Source organism: Schistocerca cancellata, chromosome 2, assembly GCF_023864275.1.
Source record: "Schistocerca cancellata isolate TAMUIC-IGC-003103 chromosome 2, iqSchCanc2.1, whole genome shotgun sequence".
Taxonomy (NCBI): domain Eukaryota; kingdom Metazoa; phylum Arthropoda; class Insecta; order Orthoptera; family Acrididae; genus Schistocerca; species Schistocerca cancellata.
In genome coordinates, this window is record NC_064627.1 from 458,611,830 (window position 1) to 458,639,424 (window position 27,595).

At 37.7% G+C, this 27,595-nt stretch overlaps 1 protein-coding gene across 1 annotated transcript in view; it reads left to right on the forward strand.

Annotated features, from left to right (window-relative positions):
- Positions 1-27,595, forward strand: part of LOC126155111 (sushi, von Willebrand factor type A, EGF and pentraxin domain-containing protein 1) — a 123,872-nt gene that overhangs the window by 49,721 nt on the left and 46,556 nt on the right. The window contains exons 28-44 of the mRNA XM_049916208.1: positions 129-250; positions 3,002-3,093; positions 3,192-3,409; positions 3,789-4,041; positions 4,115-4,249; positions 7,914-8,111; positions 8,338-8,553; positions 9,036-9,179; positions 9,728-9,876; positions 10,038-10,164; positions 13,146-13,346; positions 18,324-18,551; positions 18,634-18,767; positions 19,075-19,268; positions 20,696-20,943; positions 27,026-27,157; positions 27,426-27,591. Coding sequence (XP_049772165.1) covers positions 129-250; positions 3,002-3,093; positions 3,192-3,409; positions 3,789-4,041; positions 4,115-4,249; positions 7,914-8,111; positions 8,338-8,553; positions 9,036-9,179; positions 9,728-9,876; positions 10,038-10,164; positions 13,146-13,346; positions 18,324-18,551; positions 18,634-18,767; positions 19,075-19,268; positions 20,696-20,943; positions 27,026-27,157; positions 27,426-27,591 — 2,957 coding nt within the window. The remainder of the gene's footprint in view (positions 1-128; positions 251-3,001; positions 3,094-3,191; positions 3,410-3,788; positions 4,042-4,114; positions 4,250-7,913; positions 8,112-8,337; positions 8,554-9,035; positions 9,180-9,727; positions 9,877-10,037; positions 10,165-13,145; positions 13,347-18,323; positions 18,552-18,633; positions 18,768-19,074; positions 19,269-20,695; positions 20,944-27,025; positions 27,158-27,425; positions 27,592-27,595) is intronic.

Sequence of the window (27,595 nt, forward strand, 5' to 3'; positions counted from 1 at the left end):
CAGTCCAGTAATATATCTCCTTGTTAATCATAGAGGCAACAACTTCTTGATTAAATATCCATTAGCATAATAATACTTGCTGTTAGTTTGCCTTGCTGACATGCTTATGTTTTGCTTCACTGTTATAGGTTGCAGTGCAAGCAACTCCTTGTGTGGATTGGGAACTTCATCCACCAGCAAATGGTGCACTAAATTGTCTTCCTGGAGAAAAGGGACTCCAGTGCATTGCAACTTGCAATCCAGGATTCCGGTAAGTGTTGTATTATACATTGTGGAATAAAATATTACAGTAAGAATACTGACAGTGTTGTGAAAAAGATAGATTGCTACTCACCATATAACAGAGATGTTGAGTTACAGACAGGCACAACAAAAAGACTACACACACATACACACACATTGGCAGCTAATGCAGCTAACACACACATGACAACAGTCTCTGGCTGCCATTCCATTCCTAGGGTTCAACATTGGTCTTAGGTTGAGTCTAATTGGTATAGGTTCAACTTTGGTCTTAGGTCCTACCCACTATCCCCCTCACCCCTCCCATAGTGGTATTCTGCCACCCACCAAACTTACACAATATCTTCATCCATCCCTATACAATCCCTGCTCCCAACTCCTTGCCTCATGGCTCCTATCCCTGTCATAAACCTACATGCATCCTTCTGCCACCACCTACTCCAGTCTGATCACAATCCAGTCACTATCTCATCAAAGGCAGGGCTACCCACCTATCCCATTAAAGGCAGAGTTACATGTGAAACCAGTCACGTAATCTACAAGCTGAGCTGCAGTCACTGTGCTTCGTTCTGCATGGGCATGACAACCAAGAAGTTGTCTCTCTGCATGAATGGCCACCGACAAACTGTGGCCAGAAACAACTGGACCACCCAGTAGCTGAGCACACTGCCCATCACAATGTTCTTCATTTTTAATCACAGCCTGGACCATCTGGATACTTCCTACCAACACCAGTTTCTCTGAGTTGCACAAATGGGAACTCTCCCTGTAGTTTACCCTACATTCCCATAACCCTCCTGGCCTCAATCTTCGTTAGTTGTTGTTATTCACCTACCTATCCTTTTCCTGTTCCCACTCCACAGCCTTCTGTTCCACAAGCTCACCCACAGTCTTTTTACTTCTCTCCTCTTCTGCCCCTACCCAAATCTCCATCTAACCTCCTGACTGTGCCTAGCTGCCCTATCCCCTCTCCACCTCATCATTGTATGCTCCCACAAATAATACTTTACTATTCCCTACCTGTACCTTGCTCTCCCTCCTCCTTCTCACCCCAGCCACCTCCTTACCCCCACCACCCAGATTGCTTCTCCCATCATGGGTAGTTACTTGGAGTTTGGCCTCAGTAAGCAGAGACCAGTCATGTGAGTGTGAGGCGTGTATGCGTAAATGTGTATGTATATTTTGTCTATTTAATGAAGAAGCCTTCTGGCCAAAAGCTTATGTGTTTAGTAGTCTTTTTGTTGCAACTGTCTGTGACTCAATGTCTCCGCTATATGGTGAGTAGCAATCTATCCTTTGCAAATTATTGTCATTATTCCATCCTGGATTTTCCACTGTTTGATTCAGTGAGAATACTGGTGGAATGGAAAGTGTTAACAGGCATATTAATAAATTATGATAAAGAATTGTTGGCTAGAAATTATCTTTAGGAGGTGAAATCTATAATACCACCAGTGGAGACAGAGGCGAGCCATTCTGCTCTCCTCCCCAATGAAGGAACTTATAGAATGAGATTTTCACTCTGCAGCGGAGTGTGCGCTGATATGAAACTTCCTGGCAGATTAAAACTGTGTGTCCGACCGAGACTCGAACTCGGGACCTTTGCCTTTCGCGGGCAAGTGCTCTACCATCTGAGCTACCGAAGCATGACTCACGCCCGCATGAGTCGTGCTTCAGTAGCTCAGATGGTAGAGCACTTGCCCGCGAAAGGCAAAGGCCCCGAGTTCGAGTCTCAGTTGGGCACACAGTTTTAATCTGCCAGGAAGTTTCAAGGAACTTATAGTTCTGAAAGCTAGGTGGTATCTACATTTCACTTTACATGTATTTATGTCTGTCTAATGGCAGTGCTATACATTCACCTCTTGAAAGTAAGTACTGGACAGCAAAATGGTTCAAATGGCTCTGAGCACTATGGGACTCAACTGCTGCGGTCATAAGCCCCCTAGAACTTAGAACTACTTAAACCTAACTAACCTAAGGACAGCACACAACACCCAGCCATCACGAGGCAGAGAAAACTGGACAGCAGTTTTGTCCAATAATTTGTTAGTTTTCTCTCTTTATTTAATTTTATTTATTTATTTATCATGTGTGTGCATTTTATATATTCACATAACAGTAAAGTTAACATAGTTAATGTGGGCATGCATAATTTTCTTCTGATACAATTATGATGACTTTCTTGTCATTTAACATTCCAGAACTAAGTTCCTTCTCTGTAGGAGGAAAAAAAAAATCACTTGCTGAAGGGAAGTGGAAAAGAAATGCAGACTATATTCTTGAATCAATAAATATTTTAATTAAAATGGAATGGTTACTCTTTTACATTTTTAGAAAAGAAAAAATAAGTAAATAAACAGAAAACAGGCTGCAAGGAATTATGCCGTGTTTTGCCTTGTGTAATCTGTATGTCAAGTAATCATTTGAATAATGACCTAGGAATTAAGTTAGAGAAGGTAAAAATTAAAATTCTAAGGATTCCTAACAACACACAAATTTGAGATTTTATTCATGTCACCTGCTTAGATTCCAGTAAAATAATTTAGTGTTTTCAGTTGTGGGAGTGTAACATTCACAGATTGCAAAACAGTACTGTTATTAAGACAATAGAAAATAAATGAAATACTGATTCTTACATATTTAACCATCTACTGTGACATTTAATTTTTAAGAAAAGTTCTTGCATCCATCCACATTACTTAGTTTATTTCAGGCTTTATTAATTACATCTACAACTAAATTATTTCATTTCTTGTAGGTTCACAGATGGAGAACCTGTAAAAACATTTAGTTGTGAACTCAAGAGGCCCTGGACACCAACTTCCGTTGTCCCAGATTGTGTGTCAGAAGGTATGTCACTCATTGCAATGTTTTATAAAATTCAGTTACTCCTTTTTTATTTTATTTTTTTAAATACAAAAATTGAGTAATCTTGTTTGTGTGTGCAGATACTCAGCAGGCTGACTACCATGTCGTATCTACAATTACATACAGAGCTAATGGAGCTGTAGCATCATTATGCCTGTCGCAATATGAAGACCTTGTGTCACAGTACTATCCAAGTTTAAACAATGTGCTCACTCAACGATGCTCGGCTGTTAATGTGAATATGAATGTTTCATTTATTGATGTGAAACCAAAACTGCTGGAGGAAAATGTTGTTCGGGTATATATTTTTCTTTAGACTTTCATTTAATTTAGAGAGTATTTTTTCATCCTTGGACCACATAGAGGTACTAGTCTTGAACAGAAAACTTGTTAATTCTTCAAGTTAATACTTGAACAGTTTCCATTCATCTAATAAAACTTCATTCATTCATCTTCAGTCTCGTATCAGGCTTATTTGATTCTGTAATTCCTTTTTTTTATCTTGCTTATGTTAAGTTTTTTCCAATCCCAAAGATTGGAAGAGAGTTTCTAAATTTCAGCTTGATGTTCTTCTTCAAAGTGTTATATTGACCTTAAAATAAGTTTGCAGCAAATCTCATAAATTTCCTTAGTGATGTATACTGAACATAGAAACATTTTCTTTATGCTTTCAACAGATGGATTACATACTTGTGATAGTACCTGCTGTACGCCAGCCACAGTTATATGACCTTTGTGGATCAACACTGAACCTTATATTTGATTTATCAGTACCATACGCAAGTGCTGTGATAGAACCACTGCTCAATGTGTCTGCCATTGGAAACCAATGTCCACCACTGCGTGCTTTGAAGTCTAATATTTCAAGAGGTTTTGATTGTAATGTGGGAGAAGTGCTCAACATGGACACTAATGATGTACCTCGTTGCTGTAAGTACTGTATCGCTATTTACGAAATGTTTGTGCTTAAAATTTCTTACTTACAGTAGAACTTAAATTACAGTGCATTGCCCTGCGGGTACATTTGCTGGAGAGAAACAGAAAACATGCACACCTTGCCCAAAAGGATTTTTCCAGAACAGAGATCGACAAGGTTCCTGCATTCGCTGTCCACTTGGAACATACACACGGGAAGAAGGCAAGTACACTACATTGAGGAAAAAAAAGAGTTGCATATTAGAAGCTCTTTCAGTATAACAGCTAGTAGAAGTATCTGATTTAGATTAATGCATCGATCACTGATCTTGACTTCCTGTCTAATGCTGACGATATCATTCTGCAGCCTTCTTTATTTGTTATAAATATGATTTTGAAGTCAGCATTTATTTATTATTTATGATATTTGCTTTTCTCTTCTTTTGGATCTATTTAAGCATTCACCAAATAACTGTTTCTGTTGACAAGCAGGAGTATTTTCCCACTCTGATTCAAGATATTTCTCACATTATTTTTCTTCCCGAACTCAGTTCAGCAGAATACAGATTTTTGACCTCCATGGGCCTTTATAGCCATCTGAACTATACTTGAAAGTACTACAGATAGAGCTGACAAAGTGTTTAGTATAAAGTAGAATCGAAAAAAACTTTTTTTGCATGTTAGGAGATAACTTTCAGCATGGTTGAAGTACATTGACAGGTTTTATGTTCTGATCGCTATAGTGCACAATACAAACACTGTAAATTAGCAGTCAGGCATAAGCGTAAACAAACTTGAATTAAAATTGCCACAGATGAGAGGAGCAGTGTGGGGAGACAAGCTTTGCCTCCTTCTTGCAGATCAACTAGCCTACACCCGCATTCTATGTTTCTATGAAAGCAGAACTGGCACATTGTCATAGGGATTGCCAATCCCTTCTTACATTGTGAGGGTCATAACTATGCTCTGTGATGGACTACTTCAAAATAATAAAGGAAAACCATGAGCAATGCACAACATAAACCGTTCATTCAGTAATGGCTATGATGCAATTGTGTGCTGAGGTTGGCAATGTTGTAAATGAGGTAGATCCAATCTCTAGCACTGTTTGATGGAACCAATGCTTAAAACACCAGCCTCTTAAAACAACCATGTTAAAATGTCCACACTGTATTTTAGAACTTTAGTTAGCAAATGAATGTACATGTTTCTTTAGTCAGAGATGCTAGATCCCATGGTAGAGCCCATTCTATTGCCCACAATTAACAGGGCACCAGGGCATTGAGTGCACCGATACATCCTTGTGTTCATGAACTTTCTATTTTGCAAACTCATTCTTACACACATTATCTTTGCAAATTGGGCTTTGCAAGATGATGTGCAATACTAGCAGCCGGAAATTGGTTACCGTACATTTTTTATATTTGTCTGCAGAAAATAAGTCTATTTCAAACTACCTTTGATAAAATAGTTCAACCAGATACAATACCGTATTTACTCGAATCTAAGCCGCACTTTTTTTCCTCTTTTTGTAATCCAAAAAACCGCCTGCGGCTTAGAATCGAGTGCAAAGCAAGCGGAAGTTCTGAAAAATGTTAGTAGGTGCCGCCACAACTAACTTCTGCCGTCGAATATATGTAGCGCTACACAGGCATGCATTGTAGACACAAAGATAAATACTGGCGCCAGAACCTCTGCGTCAATAAATAAATTTAAAAAAAAGGTGGAAGACGAGCTTTTTTTCTCCGTCCCGAGTTTCGACCATTTTCATACATTATCCAACGAAGTAAATACAAATTCCGTACTGTTCATCTTCGAATGTAGCAGAATTTCAATGTACTACGAAAATACGACTGGGAAGACTGTTTGGGATGTTTGTCAATTTGGCCAACTCTACGTTCTGAATTTTTTCCTACCTTTGAGAAGAGATGATTGCTAATAGGAACCTGATGAAATGTGAATCACATGCACTATTCTCTTCACCATAAGAATAATACGAATATAAACATTTTGCCATGTATTCTTTCGTGTTTGCTGCTATCTCATTTAAATCCTGTCTGCCTAATAATCTACGAAACTAGAGAGAGAGACAACAGCAAACACGGAAGAATATACGTATCGTGTCATGTTTATATTCGTATTATTTTTATGGCTAATAGCGATACAGTCAGAAATGAAGCAGGGCAATTGACTAGATTTTTAAATCTAAGATGACTAATTTCTGTGCAGAATTTGATGTACTAAAGAAGCGGCCGCAAAGATTTTCAAACGGAGAAAAATTTTCGCCTAACTCTCGTTGAGAACATGTTCTATCATACGCAGTCTATTATTTGGTTCTTGTTGATCATTATCAAAGAAAGCAGCAGTGTATGTAACAACAAATTTTTTTTTTAATTGTAAGCGGCGGTAGCGCGCCCAAAAGCAAGCCATGCCACGAGCGGCGACAGGCCGTAAACACGCACTATCAGAATGCGACAAACAGTGCATGACACAGTGCAGTAATGCATTTTCAGCTTAGAGTGGCGTAAACACCTATAATAAAGAAAACGGCACTTATCAGATCAAAGCAAAATAAGCAATCGATTCAAACCAGACGAAGCACGTGAAAAAGGAAGGGTACCCGTATAAATACTGACGGAAGCGATCGCCTGACGCATAGCAATAGCTACCTGGTAAAGCTTAACTGCTAAGCTTACGACTCGAACCAAACTACTGTAGCTGTATCGTCATTCATTCGACCTAAATTGTGTCTCATATTACAATGGACCAACTTTGTTTCGATATGGAGGTGCGGCCTAAAACTTTTCTCTCCCCTTGAATTTCGAGTCTCAAATTTCAGGTACGGCTTAGATTTGGGAATTTTTTTTTTTCCTTTATTTCGAGTCTAATTTTTCAGGTGCGGCTTAGATTCAAGTGCGGCTTAGATTCGAGTAAATACGGTAAGCTGTGGAAAAAAAAATGTTATTACATAATTTTGCATTTCTGCATTTTGAGGCAGTATTGTAGTCTGTATTCGCAAATACAAATTTTCAGCTCTCTATTAATAGTATAGGCATCAGTTGGTTCTGCTAAGTAACCTGTCAGTGGAGTAAGAGAAGGTGGCCACCACTAAGTCCTTTAAGTTCCTTTTAAACTGATATTTTAGTAGTAGCTAAACTTTTTATGGCTGCTAGCAAGTTATTGAATGTTTGTATTTCTGAATAATTAACACATTTATAGAATAAAGTAGTGATTTTCTTTCTTTATGAAGATTATTATTTTTTAAAGTATTGATTGTATGGATTAAGCTGTTTATTTGAAAAAGATATAGCTTATTTATGACAAATGTCATTAAGAAACAAATACATTGGAAAGCAGTAGTTAGTATCCCCAGATCACTGAGCAGAACTCTGTGGGAATGTAATGTTCAGTATAGAGAACTGAGAAGTGGAAATCATGATCAAGTCAGTAGCCTAATCAATTCAGTAGCTTATCAATAGATAATTTATAAAAAAAAGTTTTAAATGATAATCATTAGCACTTGGTTTTTTTCTGATTGTGGTGTCGCAGTAGCTCATATCTTACCCCTCCCCTTTTTCCTTTATATAATAGTTTCTGCTGTGAGAGAATTGTGGGAATAGGGTTCTCATTAATTCTGTTTCATGTTTTGATGATCAAAGCCTTGTCATGTATTGTTACTGCTGTATCAGTACCATCGCTTTCACTTCTTGTTAAGAATTAATTTTCTTTTCTTTTTTACTACACTGACTTTTGTTTAATATTATGGAAAGAGATTAGTATGTTGAATTACCAGTGATATACCGCTTAAGGAACACGTATTTCATGAGATAACAAAGAACTGGAATAATTTTTAAAAGTTTTAGTGACAATAAACAAATGTTCAACAGGTTCTAAGAGTATTACAGACTGTGTCCCAGTCTGTGGTTATGGTACATATTCTCCAACTGGCTTGGTACCTTGCCTTGAATGTCCACGAAACAGTTACACTGGAGAGCCACCAACTGGAGGTTTCAAAGATTGTCAAGCATGTCCTGCAAGCACTTTTACTTACCAACCTGCAGCTCCTGGGAAGTCTTTCTGCAGAGGTGGGTGCTCACATCAAAAAATCTTCTGCACAGTTGATAATTTTTTCAGTTGGAGCTACCACAGTTTTTGGGTTGCTTAATATTAGTTTACAGCCATCTTGTTCTTATAGTTTTGCAATTTTTTAAGGGTAGATTATTTTGTGTTATTGTACACAATAACTGTTTGTTATATCTCCCTTGTTAAGCAGTTTTTGCTTTGCTGATACCTGTATTGTGTTATCTGCAGCTAAGTGCTCTCCTGGCACCTACTCAGACACTGGGCTAGCTCCATGTGCACCATGTCCTCGCGATTTCTACCAGTCACAGGCTGGCCAAACGACATGTATTGAATGCCCTGGGAACATGCGAACTAGTGGACCAGGTGCAGTTGGAAGAGAAGAATGTGAACCTGTGCAGTGCACTGAGAATGCCTGCCAACATGGAGGCCTCTGCATACCTATGGGTAAGTGTTTGTGGGCTTCAGGTTCCAGCATGACAAATATAATTTGTGTTAAAATGGGACCTCAATAATTTTATTGTAACAGAAACATCTGGGATGGGACTGACACTCGATGAGCTATTTTCACAATATTTATGATTTATTAGAAGTAAAATATAGTGAACAGCTCTAGATGGGCCAATACATCTCTTAAAGTGTCAGAATTGAACTTCTGCACAAAGTTAAAAAGGCTAAGCTAACCCTTATTACTCATTATTTGCCAATATTTTAGTAGAATTACAGCCCTACAGTGTAGCAAATAAGCAAATGTTTTTCTATAAACTGAATTTCATCATCCAATCTCTTGGATTCTCTGATACTATGACACAGCTCCCAGATTCAGAGCATTCTTGAATTTAGTGCAGACTGTACTACCATTTCATTTTAATACAAATGACTGACCTCTGAAGAGCAGATGAAATCTAAAGTTGAAATCTTTTTAACAGGCCATGGAATTCAGTGTTTCTGCCCAGCTGGTTTCTCTGGACGCCGTTGTGAAATTGACATTGATGAATGTTCATCACAGCCTTGCTATAATGGCGGCAGCTGCATTGATTTACCTCAAGGCTATCGCTGTCAGTGTGCACCAGGTAAGGAAGATGACTTGTTGTTAATGAGTGACATACTTTTTGTTGTTCGCATTTATACTGAACTGTCACTGTGATTATTTTTCCTAAAAACTAAACTCTTTAATTTGAACACAGCACCTTTAAATGTTTAACTTTTCTTTATTATAACTACAACCTGTGTCGGGCTTGGAGCTAAAAAAAATGTGAGAAGCTCAGAGATAAATCTATCATTGTTCTGCACTTATTATTACAAAAGGAGCACATTACTTAATTGATAATGCTATGCATGCAAAATTTTAATTTTCTGATCTACACGGTTTAAAAAAGATATAAGCCATGTAATATGTCCATCTTACTTTCATAGAAATAAGAACAGTTTAGACTTTCATGATTTGCTTTATGCTATTTAGATGTATATTTTATCTTTCTTTTTTGCAATCAGGAACTTTTAAATTCACATGCATATTTAAAAGTGTATATACACATTTTAATACATTAAATTTACATAGGCTATTAAAGTGTTCAGTGTACGAGATGTTTTAATTGCAACTGTTGTTCACCCTTTCTAGGCTACAGTGGTATAAACTGTCAAGAAGAAAAATCTGACTGTAGGAATGATACCTGTCCTGAGAGGGCAATGTGCAAAGATGAACCTGGAATCAATAATTACACTTGTTTGTGTCGCTCTGGCTACACTGGCTTGGATTGTGATATAACAGTAACTATTTTGTTTTCTTTACTGTTTAGTATGGATACTACCAGTAACTAGTTAATTCATTTGGTGCATAATTTCAAGCAAATAAATTTACTTAATTTTATAGCAGTTTTTTAATACAGTATCTTCGTTAATGTAAGTGAAATATCCATTATCTGCCCTAGATAAATCCCTGCACAGCTAGCGGAAACCCTTGTGCAAATGGAGGTTCCTGTGTTGCTTTGCAACAAGGGCGATATCGCTGTGAGTGCTTGCCAGGTTGGGAAGGGCAGCAATGTGAAATTAACACAGGTAATAATGCTTGCTTGACTGATGGAACCAGATATTGCATTATAATATACAAGAATAATTTAATTTTGATGAGTATTATAGCAGTAGAGAGCTTACAGCTACAACTCTTAATATAAATTGCTGCAGTATTTTTAATAAATTCTTAATTTAATGTTCATAATTAATATGTAACACACATGTAAAATTCTGCAGTCTCTTTCTTTATAAATTTTTCTGACCTAATTTAGCCTCTGTCAACTAATATCAGTCCAAAGGTTTCAAAATAACATAATAATGTCTTTTTGCCTGATAATTTGCTGAAACTTTTCACTGTATTCCATGAAATAAACATATTATCAATGTGTCAAATGTAGACATGTTCTTAGTAATGTCACGTCACTGGTGACACTAAATATGTTCATATGGTAGTGAAAGTAACCATTTATCATTGTTCTTTTGCAATGAAATGAACATGAAATTATACAAATCATGTTTCAATACATCAAGTAAAATTCATAGAAATGTTATTTTATCCATGCTGGATCTTGTGGTCTCTGTGGCTGTCAGTGATTGTTGAGGAGTAACGCAGCCAGACACATATACTTTTAAGATGCTTTATTTCAGTGCCATAACCAGTTTTGGGCATTATGCTCGTCTTGAAATGACTAAAGTTTCTCATTACATAGATGATTTATCACTGGCATATCTACTCATGCACTGCACAGTAATATTGAATATTTAGTACCACTTGTTGTTTCGCTAGTAAAAGCATGCTACTGTGCCTGTATTTATTTATGTATAAGTTGAAATAGTCTTATACATAACAATGAAAATAATCAATTTTAAAAATATAATGTGACTGTATAGATAAAAAAAATCTACGCACCAAGCAGTGGTAGGAGAAGGGCAAGCATATGAACTGATCAGGGGTATGGCCTGGGAACCAGGATGGCTCCTTCCTATGCCTTCCTTTTCATGGGTTGCTTGGAGGGGTCTTTCCTGAGATCCATAAGCCTTCATTGCCTGGTTTGGTTTAGATACATTGATGACATCTTTGTCATATGGTCTCATGGTGAGACTGATGTATTAAAATTCCTTAAATCTTTAAATACCTTCTTCCAATTAAATTTCACAAGGTTCTATTTGAATCACATGCCACTTTCTCTGATGTTCATCTCGTCCTTACCAAAGGCCAGCTACACACTTCTATCCACGTTAAACCTAGTAACAAACAATAGTATTTACATTTCAACAGTTGCCATCCTTTCCACATCAAATGTTGCTTCCCATACAGCCTTGGCATTCGAGGCAAATGTATGTATTCAGATGTAGACCCTTACAGCACTACCCCACCATCCTCACCTCAGCCTCCAATGGACGTAATTACCCCACCAGCCTAGTTCAAAAGCAGATTTCCTAGACCATCACATCCATTCCTGGTACTCCTCATCCCTCCTAAAAACAACTTTGAAGCACACCATTTTGTCACTCAGTATTATCCTGGTCTTGAATCTATTGATCAGCTACTTTGACAAGGCCATGAATTCCTAAAATCATGCCCTGAAATGAGATCCATTCTGTCTGAGATATTGCCCACCACACCTAAAATAGCTTTCTGTTGCCCTCCCAGTCTCCACTATATCCTTGTCAGAACCTATGCTCTTCTGCACCTATCTCCCTACCCTATGGTTCCTACCCCTGTGACTGTCCCTGCTGCAAGACTTGCCCTATGCAGCCTCCTACCACCACCTATACCAGCCCTGTAACTGGCGAAACATATACTATCAAAGGGACAGCAACCTGTGAAATGACACATCATATACCAGCTGTTATGTAAACACGGTTCGACCTCTTATATCGGCATGACTACCACCAAGTTATTGATTAGGATGAATAGGCATAGGCAGAGGGCGTATACTGACAACACACAATATCCTTTTGCAGAGCATGCTCTACAACATGACGGTCGTGACCTTGTTGCCCGTTTCACTACACATGCCATCTGGATTCTTCCCCCAGACACCCGTTTCTTAGAACTCCACAGGTGGAAACTTGTGCTACTACATGTCCTTGGTTCTCGCCACCCACCTGGCCTTAATTTATATTAAATTCTTCCATCTCAACATTTCTTCACAGTAACTACTCCTTTCTTCACTCTCTTTTTAGTTTCCTACATCTTTCGTTTTCTGACCTATTTATTTTTCATCGTCCCCCTTCTCACCTCTGTTACATACAGTGCACTTATCTTTTCACTCTTATTAACTCATGCAGAATGTTTTTGTAGTAAGCTCTGTCTTCCATATTACCCTATCTTCCACTTCTCTCAGGTTTTCAAATCTCATCCGGTGCAGTCCTCAATAATCAGTCTGTCATTCTCATCCCATCTGGTAAGTCTCCCATGGGTGGTTCTGGGTGATTTTTCCAAAACCTAACCCTTTTTCTAAACCTCTCCAGTCCTTTTCCTTCACCCCTCTTCCTTCTCCTCAAACCCTTCTGCCGGAAGAAGGAGCTAATGGCTCTGAAAGCTTGCATACGTATGATAGTTGTATACATTTAGATGTGTTCTGATTGTACTGCCATAGTGTTCTGCTTTTCCAGGACACTGTGTAGCTGTTGCAGTGCAAATAGCACACACAATGTACATAAATCACTGCAGCACACAAACACTTCATAATATTCGTTATATCAGTTTGAGCTTCACACATGCACTTTAGATTCAATATTTTTGTTTATACTGCAAAGACTATCCACTAAGCAAAGATATCATTCATTTGGTATTGAGCAAAGATCTAAACTAAGCAAAGAAAATGAGTATGTTATGCAACATGTTAATAACAGACAAATACTTTTATTCTAAGAATGAACTTAATATTTAAGTATTATAGGACAAGTTGTTTTCGGCAATATTTTTCCCAATAAGTAACAGGAGATATAGTGATGTTGTAAATGAGGCACATATTTTTCAAAGAAGAAAAAAATGCAGTTAACACTGTTTATTTCAGATGACTGTGCTGAGAGGCCTTGCCTTTTGGGTGCTAACTGCACTGATCTCATAGCGGATTTCAGCTGCTCCTGCCCTCCTGGATTCACAGGAAAACGTTGCCATGTTAAAATTGATCTGTGTAGTTCAAATCCTTGTCAGCATGGACTGTGTGTTGACAGGCTGTTTTCACACCAATGCATTTGCCATCCTGGATGGACAGGTAAGGCCACATTAGTTTCTAACCAAATATATGTTGTTGTTTTATATAGGCCTTTATATGAAAATGGAAATAATAGTCTATTGATATCGCAAGATAAAAATCATAAAAAATTGCAGTCATCTGGCTCACATTTAAATATACATAATTTCTAATTTTTTTCTTACATGATTTTTGATCATGTTTGCCACATATTCATAACAATAAAGAAGAATTACCATCCAGATATGTTTATAAAGATCTACGAGAAATGCACAGGGAATTTCTTCGTGATTTGATTTTTTGTGTAATGAAGTGGTGCAAAATTCATTATTACATGTTAATATCTCCATAAATGTAACAAGAGGTGTAACCCATTACAGATCAAAAGTTCACTCACATTACAAAAATTATGATGCCACTACACGATGTAAAATAAAAAGTGATTCCATTGATTGTTCTGAAATTTGTTTTATGTATGTAATTAAATGGTATAAAAATAACTTTCATATTTTGAGTGTCAATAAAAATCAAATTAGCCAAAGAATCAAGAAATTATTGATTTATAAACAGGAGATATAAAGCAATGTATTTTATCACTTTTCCTCAGGGAGTCACACCTAGTGATACGTGGCTGGCGACCACGGGGCCCCGAGCTGAGTCCTGGCATGGCTTCCACTTACTTATGCCAGGCTCCTCACTTTTATCTTTCCTATCTGACCACCCTCGGCCAGCTCTTGTTCTTTTCTGACCCTGACGCTATTAGGTTTCGAGGGCTAGGGGTCTTTCATTTTCCAACCTATACTTCTCATGCAGCGTCTGACCCGGAGCAGGCGGCTGCAAAAGGAGTCTGTATCCCATGTTAGGGGCGGCCTCCAGAACTGCGGAAGGCAACGGAATACCACCGCAGATTATCTTCCCTGCATAATGCAGTCTCCATTTTATGCACAAAAAATGGCTTCCTCTTATGTTAAATCAGTGGCCGGAGGTAAAATAGTCCCCCATTCGATTCGGATCTCCGGGAGGGGGGGAACAACTTGAAAGGAGGCAAAAAATCAAAACGAGAATTGGTACCTGGAATGTCAGAACTCTGCTACAAGTAGGATAACTAGAAAACCTTAAAAGAGAGATGGAAAAGAATCATATGGACCTCGTAGGAGTTGCTGAGGTAAGATGGAATGGACATGGAGAGTTGCAGTCAGATGAATATGTATTCTTCTACTCAGGAGGAGAAGTAAAAGGAATTAATGGAGTAGGAATGATTATGACAAAGGAATTGGCTAAATGTGTGGAATATGTAGACTATGCAAATGACCGGGTTATTGGTGTAAGGCTGAAAGGAACACAAAAAGATTTACTGATTGTCCAGGTGTATATGCCAACTTCAGAACATGATGACCAAATTGTAGAGGAAACGTACAATGTAATAGAGAGAATAATGGACGAAAATAAAAAATGCTGCAAAATAGTAATGGGAGACTGGAACGCCATTGTGGGAGAAGGGAAAGAGGGAAACATAGTAGGCAGTCATGGTCTTGGAAAGAGAAACGACAGAGGTGAATGGTTAATTGACTTCTGCAGGGAAAGGCAGCTGATAGCAGCAAACACATGGTTCAAGAACCATAAGAGGAGGCTCTACACTTGGAAATCACCAGGGGATAAATACAGAAACCAAATCGATTTTATACTGGTAGAAGAAAGATACAGGAATGGAATCAAGAGCCGGCCGCGGTGGTCTAGCGGTTCTGGCACTGCAGTCCGGAACCGCGGGACTGCTACGGTCGCAGGTTCGAATCCTGCCTTGGGCATGGGTGTGTGTGATGTCCTTAGGTTAGTTAGGTTTAAGTAGTTCTAAGTTCTAGGGGACTTATGACCTGAGATGTTGAGTCCCATAGTGCTCAGAGCCATTTGAACCATTTTTTGAATCAAGAAGGTGCACACATTACCAGGTCCAGATATTAATAGTGACCACAACTTACTCGTGGCAGAAATAGAAAAAAGAATGAAAAAACTGAAAAAGGCGACAATGGTGAAGAAGTGGGATCTAGAGAAGATAAGGTTCAACAAAGAACAAATTACAGAAATGCTGTCTCGGGACTTTCTAAACACATTACGAGACAAAGAAGCACCTGATAATGCCAACGAGTACTGGAATATGCTGAAAGAAGGAATCATTAAAGCAGGACAGCAAAATATAGGATATGTAAAAGGGAAAAGGTCAAAAAAACCATGGGTCACACAAGAAATGATTTCCAAGATGGAGGAGAGAAGAAAATTGAAAAACAAGAACACTGAAGATGCAAGAAAGGTATACCAAAGGTTAAATAACGAACTGCGAAGAGAAACAGAGCAGGCTAGGAAAAAATGGCTAAAAGAGGAATGTGATGAAATTGAAGAACTGGACAGGAAGGGAAGATACGACTTACTATACAACAGAGTAAAGACTATGACATGGGAACAAAAAAGAGCAGGAAGTGCTACTATGGAAATTTTGAGTAAAGACGAAGAGGTAGTGTACAAAGATCGTGACGATGTCCTCCAGAGATGGGAAGAATATATAAAAGAGCTACATGACACAAATAGCCAACCGGAAACTCTGGAACTTGAATCACACAGCAGTGTAAGTGATGAAGAGAAAGGACCGACCATCATAATGGAAGAAGTAAAGTCTGCCATTGCTGCAATGAAAAATGGCAAAGCAGTAGGTACAGATACAATACCGGGAGAAATACTAAAATGCTTGAACCACAATGGAATAAGAGAAATATTGAGGTTATGTAATAAAATATATGACAGTGGTGAATGGTCTGAGGACTTTTTGACAACAGTAATGATTCCATTACCGAAAAAACAAGGAACCAAGAAGTGCAGCGAGCACAGGACAATCAGCCTCATTTCACATGCAGCCAAAGTGATGTTAAGAATATTTAATAAAAGACTTGAAAAAGTAATAGAGGAGAATCTCGGCGAGGAGCAGTTTGGCTTTAGACGGAATACGGGCACCAGAGATGCAATAGGGCTCCTACGAATCTTGGGAGAAAGGTTTATTGAAAAAGGAAGAGACCTATATATGTGCTTCATCGATTTAGAAAAGGCATTTGACAATGTGGTTTGGGACAAGTTGACGACTATTATGAGGGAAAAAGAGAGTGGACTGGAAAACCAGAAGACTTCTAAACTCATTATACTTTAATCAAAAAGTTTCAGTTAAAGTGAGAGGAGAAAGCACAAACTGGATCAGACTAGGGAAAGGAGTAAGACAAGGATGCTGTTTATCACCTACTCTTTTCAACCTGTACTTGGAAAATATGATTGACCAATGCTCATTAGATGACAAAGGAGTAGAAATTGGAGGAAGAAGAGTAGGGTGCTTGAGATTTGCTGATGACATGGTCCTTCTAGCCACAGGGGAAAAAGAATTACAGGATTTGGTGGACACCATTGCAACTAACGGAAAAAATATGGAATGAAAATTAACACAAATAAAACAAAAGTATTGGCAATAGGAGGAAATAAGGAAATAAAAATTGTGTTGAATGGAGAAAACTAGAACAGGTGCAAAATTTTAAGTATCTTGGAAGCAGAATAGACACCGACTGGAAGTGCACCACAGAAATTAAAACAAGGATAGCAATGGCAAAAGAGGCGTTTTATAAGAAAAAGAGAATCTTCTGCAGCGGTCTGGACAGAGAACTCAGAAAGAGACTCATAAAATGTCTTGTGTGGAGTGTTCTTCTATATGGCGCTGAAACATGGACTATGAGGAAAAAAGACAGAGAAAGGCTGGAGGCTTTTGAGATCTGGACATGGCGGAAGATGGAAAGAATAAGTTGGATGGACAGAGTAAAAAATGAAGAGGTACTGAGAAGAGTGGGAGAGAAAAGACAGTTACTAGATGTAATATAGAGAAGAAAAAGAAATTGGATTGGGCATATATTAAGAAAGAATGACGGACTGATAAAAACAGTTTTAGAAGGTTATGTAGAAGGGAAAAGGAAGCGAGGAAGGAAGAGATTCCAGATACTGGATGACATGATGGATGGTACAACATACAGCAGCCTTAAGAAGGAAGCAATGGATCGCAGAAAATGGAGAGGCAAAGGACCTGCTAATATAGCAGATAACTGATGATGATTTTATCATTTGTGGTAATGAAATCATTCTGTTGGGAACTGTTATTGAACCCATTCACTGAAACGTTATTCCATTCTTTGAATCATAAAAGGCAGAATGATGCCAACTTCTTGTTACATCATTCTCTTAAATTGTTTAGTAGTTATAGGATGCCAGTAATGAATCTAATATACATAAAAATAAATAAGTACAGGACATCAAATTACCAACTAATTTCACCATGTAAGGAGTAATACCCAGTAAAGGTTTATCATGGGCTCAATGGTGTATAAATTTTCCTGTCAAAACCTCACAATATATTTAAGCTGTCCAATGTGAGTTTAAGAAAGTATTGTAATATATTACAACACTGTGCCAAGAGTATAAATAGTGTCACATCTTCTTCCTTAAAAAAGATGCAGATCACACTGGTGATAAGTTGAACCTGGTCAGACCTAATGTTTCGACCTGTTGTTTTAAGCACTCCACCTCATGAGGATTCAGATATACAGTATCTGTCCAGCATATGATATCTTGTGTGTTGTTGAAAATTACCTGCTTTCTACTCAAGATTCAACCAACTCTCACTTGCTGGTATTATGTGGGGGAGGGGGTGCATTCTTGAAAAAAAGTGCCGTCTTTAACTTCACTGCAAATGCTTTGGCAGTTAACTGTTATTGATTTAATATTCTCACTAATATCACCCATATTTGACAAAAAAATACACACGTTTTGCATACATACTTTGCTACCCAAGTGACTATTTCTGCCAAAGTTGACATTTTCTGAGGCAAATGGCATGTTTCATCAGGAGAATAAAATAATGAAAATGAAAAAATTGTTTTTGAATTATATGGACAGGTTAGTATTTTGTTCATTTTTATATAGGTCCTGCATGTGACATCAATATAAATGACTGTGCAAGTGCTCCTTGTGAGAATGATGGACAGTGCCTGGATGAAGTAAATGGCTTCAGCTGTAACTGTGAACCGGGTTACACTGGTAAAAGATGTCAGCATACAGTGGATGATTGTGCTTCGGAGCCATGTCAGAATGGAGCTACCTGTCAGGACACACTAGAAGGCTTTTTGTGCAGATGCAGACCAGGATTTGTTGGTAAGTACTACTTGTATGTCTCATCATTATGATGATCAATCTATAATGTCATACATAATATTTATTATTTCTTCCTCTGCAGGCCTCCAATGTGAGACAGAAATTAATGAATGTCTCAGTGAACCATGCAGCCCCGAAGGTACTGAAAAGTGTGTTGACCTTGACAATAAATTTTTATGTCAGTGTCGTGAAGGATTTACTGGTCACTTCTGTGAGGTAGGCAGGAAATATTTTTAAAAGTTATCTACAGTAACTAAAATATGTGATAAAGTAGTATTATAGCAATAAGAATATTGCAGTATTTGGGTATTAAGGTGAAATACTTGTGATGATATAATTTAGGAAAATGAATACTCTTATTTCTTATGTTTCATAAAAGAAATCATATCTGTGTGTAGTGACATAGGAAAGAAAGTTCTCTTGTGTATCACAGGTAAAATCCAGAAACATTAACTGTATACAGAACAATAACCATATTAAACATGATACTATGGAGTTAATATCATATTAAATAAAATTTCAGGTGAATATTGATGATTGTGCCTCCTCTCCTTGCCTGAATGGAGCAACTTGTAAGGACGAAGTTGGTGGATTCCATTGCTCATGTCTTCCAGGGTGGACAGGTGCCCGTTGTGAGTCAGACATTGGAACCTGTCAGGCTCAGCCTTGCCAAAATGATGCTCATTGCATCAACTTATTCCAAGACTTTTTCTGTGTGTAAGTTGATGTTTTTAAAGTAAATTACTCATTCGTTTACTTTTTATTACATATTATCCTCACTGCACATTGTAATCATGTCATCTCCCCAGTGATGAATATAGAAAAAGATTTCAATACATATATCTGGCATATGTTATTAGGATCTTAAGGTAACAGATATGGTGAACTTCAAAGATTGCCTCAAGATAGAAAGAAATGTCAAATAGCATTAAACCAATCAATAGGTTAATGGATGATACTAATAGTAGTAGTAATAATAATAATCATCCTTGTATATACAAAAACAGGATGGGTGTATATATGTGTGTATGTCTAGCATCTCTTCCTAAACTACTGTACTGATTTCAATCACATTTAGTACACATACTGTTTGTGTACAAGAGTCAGTACTATGGAAATTAGGACCTCCTAGCTCCCATAAGAGCAGATATACGGACAAAAAATTGTTTGTCAGCACCGTGACACATAGGCTCCTATGTACAACAGACATGTTGTGCAGGTAGTATCAGCACACCTTGCATGGACCGCATGCGAAGATGGGTGCAGTTGAGTAGAGAGGGGGGAGGGGAGGAGATGGATAGTGAGAGAGGGGAGGCAGAAGATAGACACAGGGGGGGGGGGGGGGGGAGCTGATGCACTGAGAGAGGGGGAGGAGGGAACAGACAATGAGAGAGGATAAGGATTGTATGGGAAGAGAACATGTAGAGTAGTATGAGATAGACAGACAGAGGGGGTAGAGGAGGAGTCAGACAGGGAGAGGGGTAGGAGGAGAGGTACAGCGAGTGGGGAGAAGGAGATGGACAGAGACACGGGGAGGAGGAGATAGACACAGAGAGGGTGAAAGAGGAGATTGAGAGACAGAGTGAGTGGAGAGCAGGAGGTGGACTGATGACAGAGATTGAAGGATGAGTTGGATAGAGAGATGGATAGAGACAGAAAGAGGGGGTGGAGGAGATGTGTGCAATACATGTGTTGAACGCATACACGAGCAAAGCCATGGTGAAAATTCTAGTAAAGTAATATCAATAACAATAATACTTGTTTGTTGTTTTCAGCAATAGGAGTCATTCCTACCCAGTGACTGTCAATAGCAAGTCCTCTATTCTCACACCTCTTCTACAATTTTTCATTGTTTCTCTCTTACCTTCTACCATTTTCTCCCTACCGAGATGCCTATATAATCAAGAGAGTGTAACATTTAGAGAGAGAGAGAGAGAGAGAGAGAGCATAGCTTTCAGTGTTCAACTTGTACATGAAGGAAGAGCATTGGTGAACTAAATGACACTAATTTCTTAAATGGTGCTGGGATTTTGCTTCTGAAGAAATTATAATACAGAACTAGATAAATATTTGATTATTTTGCTTTCATTGCATAATGTTTTGGAACATGAAATCATGTGACTTACTGTTTTTTTTTTCTTCAGATGTCCTTCTGGTACTGATGGAAAACACTGTGAAACTGCACCAGAGAGGTGTATAGGTAACCCTTGCATGCACGGTGGTCGCTGCCAAGACTTTGGGTCAGGTCTCAACTGTACCTGTCCTGCTGATTACACAGGGATCGGCTGTCAGTATGAATATGATGCATGTGCAGCTGGAGCTTGCCAAAATGGAGCAACTTGTATTGATCATGGTCCTGGATACACATGCATTTGTCCTGCAGGATACACTGGTAAGTGTAAGGCAGCTAGTCCTGTGTTGCACGTATGTAATGAGCTGTTTTTGTATTTCGATAAATATCTGTAGCCAACAGGACAGGCTAAAGAAGACAATTTATTTACTTAGAGAGAGTGATAGTGCTTGTGTTTTCTAGACAAAATTTCAGCAATGCAGTACTTTAGGGTGTTTTATCATTAGTGCTCACTCACAACATAACATGGCATAGAAGAAGTTGAATGGATATTTTCAAGAATAGTAAGTCATAGATGGATTAAGAGAAACAGATGAGGCAGCAACATGGGAGGGAGACAACTGAAATATGACAAATGGAGCAAAATACGCTTTTAGGAAAGCAGAATATACCAGATGTTTGTGAATTTACATATAATTGGAGCAGCAATTTGGCACTATTAAATACAGAGCACAGTATGTACACAAAAGAATATTTAGAAAAAGACTAAAAATATGGTTCACCTTTTAACTGTTATACCAAATAATAGAGATATACACAAAAGAATATTTAGAAAAAGACTAAAAATATGGTGCACTTTTTAACTGTTATACCAAATAATTGTGATAAACAGATTGTGTAAATGGAAATCTAGAAGAAGGAATATACAGATGTAGAAAGTTTATGTACTCATCCTGAGATGGAAAACACATGTGATTCGAAAAGAATAGAATACGTAAATAACAGAGATACTGAAAAAACATGTCATCACATTATATAGCACTCAGCACAGAGGAATGTGACTATAAAAAGATAGTGGTAACTGTGAACCATCATTGATCAGAGTGTTATGCAGTGAGCTTCTTAGAGGAAAAGACTAAATAACTCAGTTGTGAGAATGATAAAAGGAAAGAAGCACAAGACGATGCAACCAGATGCATCTAGAGAAGTTTCATCAGAAATCACATTAAGCTATTTGACTCAAGATTCACAAGCTGTTATGTAGCATACGTAAGAAAACAAGCAATGGAAAATTCTGGATGGAATGTAACAATATTATGAGAAGGAAAGTTGCCACTCACCATATAGCAGAGATGCTGAGTCGCAGATAGGCACAACACAAGACTCTCACAATTAAAGCTTTGAGCCATTGGCCTTCGTCAACAATACACACACACATACACGCGCGCGCGCACGCGCGACTGCAGTCTCAGGCAACTGAAACCACACTGCTGTATGCTAAAATGAATAGAAAGATACAACATGCATACATAAATTGTTTTCCCAGTTTCAGATCAAAGTTGATAGTACTGCAGTTACAACTATATAGTCAATTGAAGAACAATGGTACACATCAGCATTTATTATGCTAATGATACATTGTTACTGCTGTGCTGTAGTATGTTCCTGTGTGTTTTTCAAATGTTATTCCCAATGAACCTCTGTGTTGTGAAAAATTCTGTATTGCATGTGTTTTACATCCACCTGTTTCACCTTCTCACTGTAGAAGGTATTGTGTATAATTATGATATATATTCCTTAAGAAAATAAGCTTCAGAGAGGTAGAACAATTCATTAACATATTCTCAAAAACAGATACGTTTTCTGTCTCGACACAATATGTCATATTGAATAGTTGATACTGTTATTATTTATGCAACCAGAACCATATGCTGCTGATTCCAGTTTTTATAATATTTCTGATACAAGAGTATCCTGCAGTCAGCTGATTCTATAACAGGAAAAACTTAAATTAAAAATTAAATAAAGACAGAAAAAACCTCTAAGAAATAAAAAAAGTCATATTGCCCCTTTAAGTTTAATATAAGTAGTAATATTTTGATCCAAGAATCATCATGTTGGGTGACCACTAAGTAAATAAAAAAACAGAAGAAGTTAACTGTAGGTATCCTTCCTAGAGCAGCATACATTCATTATTGCTGGTTATATGCCTAAGAATCATGATAGAAGGTTGTATACATGGAAGAACCCTGGAGATACTAAAAGGTATCAGATAGATTATATAATGGTAAAACAGAGATTTAGGAACCAGGTTTTAAATTGTAAGACATTTCCAGGGGCAGATGTGGACTCTGACCACAATCTATTGGTGATGACCTGTAGATTAAAACTGAAGAAACTGCAAAAAGGTGGGAATTTCAGGAAATGGGACCTGGATAAACTGAAAGAACCAGAGGTTGTACACAGTTTCAGGGAGAGCATAAGGGAACAATTGACTGGAATGGGGGAAAGAAATGCAGTAGAAGAATAATGGGTAGCTTTGAGGGATGAAGTAGTGAAGGCAGCAGAGGATCAAGTAGGTAAAAAGACGAGGGCTAGTAGAAATCCTTGGGTAACAGAAGAAATATTGAATTTAATTGATGAAAGGAGAAAATATAAAAATGCAGTAAATGAAGCAGGTAAAAAGGAATACAAACGTCTCAAAAATGAGATCGACAGGAAGTGCAAAATGGCTAAGCAGACATGGCTAGAGGACAAATGTAAGGATGTAGAGGCTTATCTCACGAGGGGTAAGATAGATACTGCCTACAGGAAAATAAAAGAGACCTTTGGAGATAAGAGAACCACTTGTATGAACATCAAGAGCTCAGATGGAAACCCAGTTCTAAGCAAAGAAGGGAAAGCAGAAAGGTGGAAGGAGTATATAGAGGGTCTATACAAGGGTGATGCACTTGAGGACAATATTATGGAAATGGAAGAGGATGTAGATGAAGATGAAATGGGAGATACGATATTGCGTGAAGAGTTTGACAGAGCACTGAAAGACCTGAGTCAAAACAAAGCCCCCGGAGTAGACAACATTCCATTGGAACTACTGACAACCTTGGGAGAGCCAGTCCTGACAAAACTCTACCATCTGGTGAGCAAGATGTATGAAACAGGCGAAATACCCTCAGACTTCAAGAAGAATATAATAATTCCAATCCCAAAGAAAGCAGGTGTTGACAGATGTGAAAATTACCGAACAATCAGTTTAATAAGCCACAGTTGCAAAATACTAACACGAATTCTTTACAGACGAATGGAAAAACTAGTAGAAGCCGACCTCGGGGAAGATCAGTTTGGATTCCGTAGAAATACTGGAACACGTGAGGCAATACTGACCTTACGACTTATCTTAGAAGAACGATTAAGGAAAGGCAAACCTACGTTTCTAGCATTTGTAGACTTAGAGAAAGCTTTTGACAATGTTGACTGGAATACTCTCTTTCAAATTCTGAAGGTGGCAGGGGTAAAATACAGGGAGCGAAAGGCTATTTACAATTTGTACAGAAACCAGATGGCAGTTATAAGAGTCGACGGACATGAAAGGGAAGCAGTGGTTGGGAAGGGAGTAAGACAGGGTTGTAGCCTCTCCCCGATGTTATTCAATCTGTATATTGAGCAAGCAGTAAAGGAAACAAAAGAAAAATTCGGAGTAGGTATTAAAATCCATGGAGAAGAAATAAAAACGTTGAGGTTCGCCGATGACATTGTAATTCTGTCAGAGACAGCAAAGGACTTGGAAGAGCAGTTGAACGGAATGGATGGTGTCTTGAAGGGAGGATATAAGATGAACATCAACAAAAGCAAAACGAGGATAATGGAATGTAGTCAAATTAAGTCAGGCGATGTTGAGGGTATTAGATTAGGAAATGAGACACTTAAAGTAGTAAAGGAGTTTTGCTATCTGGGGAGCAAAATAACTGATTATGGTCGAAGTAGAGAGGATATAAAATGTAGACTGGCAATGGCAAGGAAAGCGTTTCTGAAGAAGAGAAATTTGTTAACATCAAGTATAGATTTAAGCGTCAGGAAGTCATTTCTGAAAGTATTTGTATGGAGTGTAGCCATGTATGGAAGTGAAACATGGACGGTAAATAGTTTGGACCAGAAGAGAATAGAAGCTTTCGAAATGTGGTGCTACAGAAGAATGCTGAAGATTAGATGGGTAGATCACATAACTAATGAGGAAGTATTGAATAGGATTGGGGAGAAGAGAAGTTTGTGGCACAACTTGACCAGAAGAAGGGATCGGCTGGTAGGACATGTTATGAGACATTAAGCGATCACCAATTTAGTATTGGAGGGCAGCGTGGAGGGTAAAAATTGTAGGGGGAGACCAAGAGATGAATACACTAAGCAGATTCAGAAGGATGTAGGTTGCAGTAGGTACTGGGAGATGAAGAAGCTAGCACAGGATAGAGTAGCATGGAGAGCATCAAACCAGACTCAGGACTGAAGACCACAACAACAACATATGCCTATTCTGTTTGGTGTCATCTCATCCAGGCCTGCAAGTCCCACATCCACTCCTCAAAATAGCTAGTGAAGTTATGATTATCTATTATATAAAATCTGCAAACTAATCTGTCTTTAATTAGCTGAACAATGTTAAAGAATAGAGTTACCTATTTATTTTATAATGTATTTATTCATAATAATCTACAATTTTGTTTCATGCATTAATCTATCTTGCGAGGCCTATGTACTGCAATGGCTTTATGATAGTGTACAAACTCAAACTTCATTAAAGTACGAGTCACACAGTGCATGGTATGCAGCACACAGGGTGTGACCAAGTGCACCAAACCAAACGGGCAGTCACGTGAGGGCAGGCATTGTTGACGATTGTGTCTTTGCGAATTTTTTGGAGTAAATTAATTAAGATCAGACTCAAAGATTTGATATTGTTGTTTTGATATTTACCTATTTTGCCTAGGTAGCTGACTTGTATTTAAATTTAACACTTTTGTCATTTTTAGATGTACTGTGTTTTTATGTTAGTTACTTAGTGGTCCCTGACGTGACGATGCTTGGATCAAAATATTACTACTTACAGTAAACTTAAAGGGACAATGCATATTATTTTCTTTATTTTTTAGAGGTTTTTTGTGTCAGGTTTTTTTTATTTAAGTTTTATTTCAAGCTTTTTAAATTTCATATTTTGCTAGTAGACACGATATGATCAACACTCTATCCCCACACTCACATAAATGCTTTTCTGGGACACCACACTCACACAAATGCTTTCTGGGACAAAATAAAAAATTGCGACATGAGATATTTTTCACTTACATGATTCATGTCTTTTTTTTTTAATTCACACATATATTCATTGACAATGTTTTAGTATATATTTAGCTAATTTAGGTAACATAAACAATAAGCAGTGGTGATAATTCTAAATCAGGTCAGAAGAAAGTGGGCTGCCATTGCGCTCTCTTGCAATAGGCTATTAGGACAAAATTTGATTTAGTACTGAATTGTAGACCTCAAAAGCAACTACAAAAAGGTCTGAGAGAGCACATGCTTATTTTTTCACAGTTGAGTCACAATCACCCATTTTTTGCTTTGCAGGTGCTGTAACGTGTGACTTCTAAATCCAAAAATCATCATTGTTGGTCAATCATATATGATAAACATATGTTCTCTCAGGCTTTTATTTTGATATTTTTGACCTCTGTATTCTAGTACTGTGTAACTTGATGTAGCTCTTATGTTTTACGTAGCATATATCAAGAGCGTGTGCTGGTAGAAAACACTTTTACACGTAATTTAGCAGCTGATATTTAGATGGCTGGACAGACTTTCATGGAACGTAGCTAAGAACCATCCCAATTGAAACAGTTTTCAAACAAAAAAAGTTGTATGAAACTCAGACCTTTTGTTTGGGAGCTATGATGCCACAGACAGATACACAAGTACACACGTTAAACTTATAACACCCATTTGTTTGCATTGGGGGTTAAAAAGCAGCAGCATGCTTCAGAGATACACAAATTTAAAAATACAGTTGAACATCCAGCTTGAATTTTACAACCCATTCATCAGAGTGAAGGTAGGCAACAAGGAAAAGTGCACATATCCTAAAGAAAAAGGGAAAGTCACTACAAAGCTATTCATGAGGTGAATTTAGAGGTAATAATATTGTCATTATTTTCCTTGTACTGACTCCACCACACCCAAGCTGATAAACATTAATGCAAAAACAGTATCAGCCACTGTTTTATAAATTAACATTGCAAATAAGATAACATTAATGCAACAGATTATAATTTGGAAAGAAAGGGTCATTTCTTATACTTGCTTTTCGTCATCTACACTAAATCCTAGTATGACAAATTCCTTTATCTTTTTGCAGGGAAGAATTGTGAAGAAGATATTGTTGATTGCAAAGAAAATTCCTGTCCTCCTTCTGCAACATGTATAGATTTGACAGGAAAGTTTTATTGCCAATGTCCATTCAATTTAACGGGAGAGGACTGTAGAAAAAGTAAGTAATGTTTTTAATGTGTGTATTAATCTCTTCAGGATTTCACTACTGCAAAAATATTTAGTTTAAGTAGGAATATTTTCAATTGTATTTCCTTAGATGTAAATCTAAGTGGGAAGAAGATGCCTGTTTTTCAAACATAACTGATTTTGTGTATCAGCTCTAATATAATGCATCTAGGTATTTATCATTTAAGAAAATATTAAATCCTCCATTAAATAATAGAATTTAAAATCAATGTGTAACTTATTTTAATTTCTTTTTTCAGCTATCCAAGTGGATTATGATTTATACTTCAGTGATCCATCACGCAGCAGTGCTTCCTTGGTTGTACCATTCTACCTGGGTGCTAAAACAAGTATGACCATAGCAATGTGGGTACAGTTCACACAAAAGGATGAGGCTGGAACATTTTTCACTATGTATAGTGTTAGGTAA